This window comes from Cricetulus griseus, chromosome 4 (genome assembly GCF_003668045.3).
Source record: "Cricetulus griseus strain 17A/GY chromosome 4, alternate assembly CriGri-PICRH-1.0, whole genome shotgun sequence".
NCBI classification, from domain to species: Eukaryota; Metazoa; Chordata; class Mammalia; order Rodentia; family Cricetidae; genus Cricetulus; species Cricetulus griseus.
Genome location: NC_048597.1, coordinates 56,489,771 through 56,497,063, shown reverse-complemented (window position 1 = coordinate 56,497,063; position 7,293 = coordinate 56,489,771). Strand labels below are relative to the sequence as shown.

Here is a 7,293-nt window from a genome sequence, read left to right as displayed (position 1 = left end):
TGATAGCTCTCCGGCAGAGTGCAAGCGGCCTAAGCGCGGCGAGGGGCGGGGCGTGCATCCCACAAGGCCGCGCGGCGGGCCTTGCCTTCCTCTTTCCGCCATCTTGGCGCCGGTGGAGGTGAGCGAGGCTCCCGCTGCTCAACTTTGGGGGCCGGTTGCTGGGGTGGGTTTGTCTGCGCCGCTCCCCGAGACCCCCCTGCACCTCGGAGGCCCTGACCGCCGTCCATTTCTGGGGACTCCAGGAAGAGGGAGGGCGGGATGGCGGAGATGAGGGACCGATGGTGTTGAGGCCCCCGGCCGTGGGGAGGGAGGCTCGCAGGTCCCGGCTGCTCCTCGGGCTCCGGAGGCTGCATTTCGTCCGTCTTGCTTGCCCGGGAAGCGGTGATGCCTAGAGGCTGCTTTCCCCGAGCTGGACCTTGTGCGTGTTACCTGTGCATTCTGCAGAGTTTTGCCAACTGGCTTAGGTTTGCCTCTGGGGTTTCTACAAGTTAGATCTTGAGTCTTCCCCGAACCTAGCTTTTCCAGGTTCCGGAGTAGTGAGTTGTCGTCATTCATTCTCAGAAGTCTTGAGTATTTTTGCCAGGCTCTACCTCTGTAGCTGGTATGGCAGAGTTAGGAGTTCCCAGTACTTGAAGTGCTACTGAATTCGCCCAACGTGCTCCAGAAAAGGAGTTGACAGGTGGGAAACGTGCTCCACGGCTCTAACTTGAGATCTTGTTTGTTTTCAGGCCTGCTGGGAACAGGACTTCTAAAAGGCAAACATGTCTGGAAGGTATGAGACTCGGTTTTTCCTTTTTTTTTTTTTTTTAAATCTTAACTAGATGTGAAACCCAGGTTTAAAATCATGCGGGAGGGGAACAAGATAATTTGCTTTCCATAGCTGTTGTAAGAATTCTTCAAAACAAGTCACGGTGGTTTGCCAGAAGTTAAATGAACAGTTGTAAAGTTTATTCATAATGTCTGTCTTGTGTGTCTTAGGCTGTGGTGCAAGGCCATTTTTGCTGGCTATAAGCGAGGTCTCCGGAACCAGAGAGAGCACACAGCTCTTCTCAAAATTGAAGGTGTTTATGCCCGAGATGAAACGGAATTCTACTTGGGCAAGAGATGTGCTTACGTGTATAAAGCAAAAAAGTAAGTGTGTTTGGATGCCTTTCAATTTCTGTTTGGTCCCCCTCATTTTTCTACTGAAAGAGTAGAGGTGTTAGTGTAGATTGTTGCTGTTGTTGATTTGCTTAGAGGCCACAAGGAGGAACTTAAAGGAAATTATAGAAGAATTATGTTGTCGGTGATAGTGGATATAGGGAACTTTGGCTTTTAGAAAAATTACAGTTGTAGAAAGGCCCAGGGTTCAGTCTCTAACATGGTTTTAAAGGAAAGATTAAGGCTCCCACCTCCCAAAGGTCCGACAGAATACTTGTCAATGCATCTTGGCTTATTTTAATTCCTTAGGATATTTTTGTGTTGTGTGTTTTTTTTTTTTTTTAAGTGTGTGTGTGTGGTTTTCTTGTTTTGCTTTTTTTTTTCCCCCTCTCCAGACAGGGTTTCTCTTTATTGCTTTGGAGCCTGTCCTGAACTCCCTCTGTAGACCAGATCTAACTGTCTGTGCCCCCTCCCACCAAGTGCTGGGATTAAAGGCTTGTGCCACCACTGCCAAGTGTGTGTGTTTTAAGATGAAGACTGCATCTCTTGGCCCTCTTTTCCTACTGGGAATTGATTATAAGGCCTTATACACATTTTAAGGTCATGAGTATGTTCAAACCCCAATGATGCTTGCCTTTAATGCCAGCATTTGGGAGGCAGAGTGCAGGGCATCCACGTCTCCATTTTTTTTTCTTTTATCTCCAGTAGACTTCACTGTGTATTTCAAAACTTACTGTTTTTCAAAACTTTTCCTGTTTTTAGCACATGTAGGTCTTTCTGTCTTTAGTGGTCATCATCTTATAAAATAAAATGTTTGGCATATATGAACTGTTGGATGAAAATACTCTATATATTCCAATTTCCTAAATAGTTCTTTGTGGAAAACTAGAGGTGAAAGCTGGGTCTTAGAAAATAGCTGAGTTTGTGTCAGGTATATGTTAGTGCCGGGCTCTCATGCTTCTTGTATCCTTTTAAAACCAGCAACACAGTTACACCCGGGGGCAAACCAAACAAAACCAGAGTGATCTGGGGGAAAGTAACCAGGGCCCATGGAAACAGTGGCATGGTTCGTGCCAAATTCCGAAGCAACCTTCCTGCAAAAGCCATTGGACACAGAATCCGTGTGGTAAGTACAAACAGCAAAATAAATGGCTCTTTTCATCACCAACAGTTCAAGGGTGGACTTTGAAGGTTTTTGTGAGTGTAAAACTGAATTGGTGACATAAGGGAAAAGTTGCATGGAGCCTCTGTTGATTATTGTAGAGAAAAGCAAGGTGAAAGCAGGTGCTCAGGTGCTTATGTGAGTCTCAGATTTTGCTGAAGCTAACTGTTAAGAGAAATATCTTGGGCAGGTTTTGGTTATCTCTTTGAGACAGGTCTCGCTGTAGCTCTGGTTGACTGGGGCTTGTTACATGGACAAGGCTAATCTTTATTTTATTTGAGACAGGGTCTCATTGAGTTGTCCAGGCTTGTCTTGAAACTCATGATAGCCCAGCCAGGCCTTGAACTTAAAACTCCTGATTTAGCCTTCCAAGTACCTGGGATTTCAGGCCAGTCCTACCAGGCTTGCCTTGTGTCATATGTTTGGGGGTGTGTGGGAGGGATTCTATGATGAGTGTTACCCCGTCTATCATGTTTGTCAGTACTACCAGAATATGTGGGAAAACATATTCATTCTAGGTCTCGGGACTTGGGCCTTTGTCTTAGACATAGAATGATGAGATTTAGCAAGGCAGTGGTGACACACACCTTTGATCCCAGCACTAGGGAGAGGCAAAAGGCAGGCTGATCTCTGTAGTTATAAGCCAACCTGGTCTACAGAGCAAGTTCTAGGACAATCAGGGCTCTTACACAGAGAAACCCTGTCTCAATAAAAAAGAAAGGAAAAATCCAAGAAAGAGAGATGAGATTTTTGTCACATGTCTTTAGAGTCCACTTACACTATAATGATGATGATGTTAGGCTTAGTGCCACCATATCTGACTCTTAGTATTATATTTTGGCGATGTTACTTTACATTTATTGGGGGGGAGCCATATGTGAAGGTTAAAGGACAATTTTTTGAAGTCAGCTCTTCTACTATGGCAGTTCTAAGAAATCAAACTCACATGGTCAGTCTTGGTGTTGAGTTCCTGTACCCACTGAGCCATTTCACCATCCCTTGAAAATTTTTGTTGCTGTTTCGGGCCTAGGGAGGATAAAGTCAGGCTTTGGGCCCAGTTATAGTTAAAATTCATAATGCCTTGTGCTCACTAAGTATGGGGTGGAGAGGTGCTGGTTGCTGTACAAAATGCAGTCCTAAAAGTTCTTTCTCCAGAAGCCACATAAAAAATTCAGGTACAGCAGTGTGTCTGAAATTCTAGCACTGGGTAGACAAGATCCTTGGTGTTTATGGGACAGCCCATGAACTCTAGCATCACTCAATGAGAGACTTCCCTATCAGAGTGAAAAGCTGTTGATGAAAATGAATGCCACAAGTAGATGAGCATGTATATATGAAGATTGTTAGCACCTAAGCATGTTTCCTAAAGGCCAAATGTCTTACAAACTAAACTTCCTTAATATCAGGATATTTATCCTTATTGTGTATGCAATGATTTGTAGGTTTGTATGTATCATTCACCTAATGTTTTTATGTTTTTCTGTTTCCCTAGATGCTGTACCCTTCCAGGATTTAAACTAATGAAAAGTAAATAAATAAAAGTGGATTTGTGCTCTTGTATTTTTTTTTCCACCAGAACTTTCCTAAAAGTTTCCCTGTGTTTAAGGTGATGGAAGTTGTCCAGTATTGTCAGAGTGTAAGAAAATTCTATATAATTGTCAGTATTGGCTAAATAGCCATGTTTAAAAGATCCCTTGTCACCAGGTGGTAGCAGTGCACAACTTTAGTCCCAGCAGAAGATTTGAAGGGACACAGGGGCAGCCTGGTCTACAGAGTGAGTTTCGGGACAGCCAAGGCTATACAGAGGAACCCTGTCTCAAAATCCCCAAAACAAAGTTCTGTCGATGCTCGTGTAGGGTATTTGAGGCCAGTTAGCACTGGACAGAGAGCCTGTCTCAAAGTTTTATGTACATTAATGCTGGGGCATAGTGGATGGGCAAATAAGCTTTGGGAAAGTGTTTCAGTTCTGGACATAGGAGACAGAAGCATTGAATCATCTTGGGCCTGGGGTGGAATTCAGTGAAGCACTTGGGTGACATGCCCTGAGTTTGGGAACCATGATGGACAGTACATGTTCATATAGGTAAGAAAAGTTCGGTGCGGAGTTAGGAAAAACTTGAATGGTGCTTCTCTTCGTGTTTGTTGCCTCGTTTGGATAAACTAGAGGGTTAATTTGGAATTGGTGTATGGGAGTAAATGTGCATTTCGTGTTTTTATGCCTTGGAAAATGGCTTTTGATTTTTATTTTAAAGCATGGTGCAGGACTGATAACATGAGTGAGTAGGGCTCTAAATACTTGTGATTTTGAGGATGTGCTAGAAAATAGGAAGGTGTCTTTGGTGTTAATTGCTAGCAAGTCCTTTTATTAGCCAGTCTTTACACTGGAGTGTAATTGTGTACAACGTCCTGAATTCTCTTCCCACAGTAAATGAATGTGCCAAAAGACCAAGGTGGGACAAAGACTAGTTCAAGCTGCAAATCCTAGTTGGAAGTGATTCCAGAGTAGTGATTTGGGAAGCAGTGGGTCAGCTGGGTTCTCCATCAGATTGGAAATGTAGGTTAGCTCACTAGATCCCTAAAGGAGTCACATTGGAAAAATCTAGGTTTCAAGAAAGTGCCAATCTTGGGGTTACCTCAAATGAAAATTATTTTTCCAAAAAGCCAACAAAGCAACTGTGTCTTTCTCAGTAAAGATGTCAGCAGAGCAGGGCAGTGGTGGCTCATGCCTTTCATCCCAGAAGCCATGCAGACTCTGAGTTTGAGGCCAACCTGGTTTGAGTTCCAGGACAGGTTCCAAAGCTACACAGAGAAATGCTGCTTTGAAAAGAAAAATAGATGTGGCCAGCAACCCCAGGAATAGAAAAAGGAAATAGGGTGTAATGTAAAAGGCACATAGTGGGGGAATTAGGTGTCTCAGGACAAAGTTCTTGGGAAACAAGGCATGAACAAAGCCTTTCAAATTTCTTATGACTTGGGTGAGACTTTTACCCATTGTGGTCATGGAAATTAACGTGTAAAAAGATTAATATGTTTGAATTATCTTGGCAACCTTCTATAAATTGAAGTCAAGTGGGATTTGTGAACTTACACTTTGGAGAAGTAGAGTAAGCTCCATAAACACTGATTTAATTCTTTGAAGGCTGCATAGATGTTTGCAAGGTTGGGGAGCCTGCCATTTGAAGTGAGTTTAAGTGTGGTGCACGCCTTTAATTCCAGCAGAGGGAGGCGGATCCCTGAGTTCGAGGCCAGCCTGGTCTACAAGAGGTAGTTTCAAGATAGCCTTCAAAGCCACAGAGGAACCCTGTCTCGAAAAACAAAACAACAACAACAAAAATAAATAAAAATTGAAGCGTCTGGCGCTGTGGGCAATGAACAGTGGATAAGGTAGTATTGGAGGGGTTAGTAAGAATTAGGCATTTGAGCTAAATAAAGTCGAACCTCTTTAAGGTATAAGAAATTATTTATATATGCCGTGTCAAGTGAGTTGTGCGAAGGTACCCAACTTTTTCAGGCTTAATATTGGGTAGTCAGGTTTCCCTAAGAATCCCAAACCCCTGAGTAGGTTGTACAGGCGGCTTTGGCGGTTAAGCGATGGGGCTGAGAACATGTGGTTCGCAGGACTGTTGTCAGCTGTTAGTCCGGGTCCCGGCAGCCGGCCGGTACGCTTGCTTCCAGTGAACGAAGTAGGACAAGCGGCTTCCGAGGACGCCGCCCCCCACGCCCATCCGCTCCGCACCGATCCCCGCTCGCCCTGGGTTCCCACAGCTCAGGTCACGTGGGCGGCCCGGCGGTGTTCATTGGCCATCTCTACGCTCGCGCGGACGCCGCTGCCCTCGCCCTCCGCTGGACCCGGCGAGATGCCGGCCAATGGCGAGGCTGCTGAGGCCCCGCCACCTGTCCGCGGCGAGGGCGGGCGGCGGCGGGGAGGCGTCGCACTCCATGGTAACGACGCCGGCCCGAAGATGGCGGCCGCTGGCGTTGGAGCGGCGGGCGGCCCGGGAGCAGGGCCGCGGGGCCGCTGGGGCGGCTGCCTGTGGGTGCGAGGCGTCCTGCTCGTGCTGGGCGGGCTCCCGGCCGGCGCCGCGGCTGCTCCGATATCCCTGAGCACTTCGCCTCCGTGTCGGCATCACGTCCCTTCTGACACCGAGGTAGGGGGAAGCGGGGTGCGAGCGGGCCGGGCGAGGGAGTGCCGGATTAACACGGAGGGTGTGGCGTCCGCGGCGCCCGCCCGCCCTGCTGCTGCAGGTGCCCTGCGGGAGAAAGCCAGCGCCCGGGCCGCCGTCGGCCCCTGCTCCGGGCAGAGCGCCTGACTTAGGCGCTTGTCCCCCTCCCGTTCCGCTTAGCCACTAGTAGCCCCACAAACTTGGGCGAGCACCAGAATAACCGAAGCACTTGTTAAAACAGATTGCTGCCCTGCTCCCTCACTTTCTGACTCAGGAGGTCTGGCATGGGTCCTCACAGTTCAGATTCCTAGACACTGATGCTGCTCACCCGAGCACCACACCGGGAACCACTCACTAATCTGAAGATTTCGGAAGCAGCTTACCGGAGAACCAGACAGAGCTGTTGGAGGGCTACTGAGAGGTCTCTGGAGACAAAGTTCAGCATTTGTTTTCTAGTTATTACCGCTTTGCTGCCTTTATCCCATCCCTCTAGCCCTGCCAAGTCTGTTCCTCCTTCCACTAGTTTCTCTCCCACTCTAAATTCCTTTAGTCTTGTTCAAGTCTCAACCTCAGATCTGCCTAACCGAACCAGCCCGGTAGAGCGTTCTTTCCAGTTCCACAGAACGCCTTATCTGCCCTGCATTCTGGCGCTTAAGCAGGTTCTACTCTGGTTACACTTAGCTCAACGTAATTTAGTTCTAAGGTTCCTTGAGATAACATTTGTGTTGTACTGAGCCCTTCCTCGGAGGCAGCCCCATGGTTACTACTACTACTATTCTGTGAGTAAACAAGGGACAATACTTGAGATGGGACTGCATGGTGGGGTTG

General features: G+C 47.1%; 2 protein-coding genes across 4 annotated transcripts in view; both read left to right on the top strand.

The window, feature by feature from the left end:
• Nucleotides 1–4: 4 nt before the first annotated feature.
• Nucleotides 5–3,862, top strand: Rpl35a (ribosomal protein L35a). Of its 2 annotated transcripts, none has more exons than XM_027412814.2 (5): nucleotides 5–118; nucleotides 729–772; nucleotides 979–1,131; nucleotides 2,122–2,266; nucleotides 3,795–3,862. In XM_027412814.2, exons 2-5 carry the CDS (start codon nucleotides 762–764, stop codon nucleotides 3,816–3,818), a joined length of 333 nt encoding a protein of 110 aa, XP_027268615.1. In that variant the 5' UTR covers nucleotides 5–118; nucleotides 729–761; the 3' UTR covers nucleotides 3,819–3,862. The 2 variants fall into 2 exon arrangements, with proteins under 2 accessions (XP_027268615.1, XP_027268616.1); XM_027412815.2 differs by having other exon boundaries at nucleotides 95–163.
• Nucleotides 3,863–6,145: 2,283 nt separating this feature from the next.
• Nucleotides 6,146–7,293, top strand: part of Lmln (leishmanolysin like peptidase) — a 50,831-nt gene continuing 49,683 nt past the window's right edge. For both annotated transcript variants that reach the window (XM_035444621.1, XM_027412810.2), the window contains exon 1: nucleotides 6,146–6,450. In XM_035444621.1, coding sequence (XP_035300512.1) covers nucleotides 6,160–6,450 — 291 coding nt within the window. In that variant the 5' untranslated portion in view covers nucleotides 6,146–6,159. The remainder of the gene's footprint in view (nucleotides 6,451–7,293) is intronic.

What these genes read in the sequence shown, in the direction of transcription:
- Rpl35a (XM_027412814.2), top strand. An exon ending in TACGTGTATAAAGCAAAAAA is followed by an intron (nt 1,132 to 2,121) that starts GTAAGTGTGTTT and finishes TTTTAAAACCAG; the next exon opens with CAACACAGTTACACCCGGGG. An exon ending in TTGGACACAGAATCCGTGTG is followed by an intron (nt 2,267 to 3,794) that starts GTAAGTACAAAC and finishes CTGTTTCCCTAG; the next exon opens with ATGCTGTACCCTTCCAGGAT.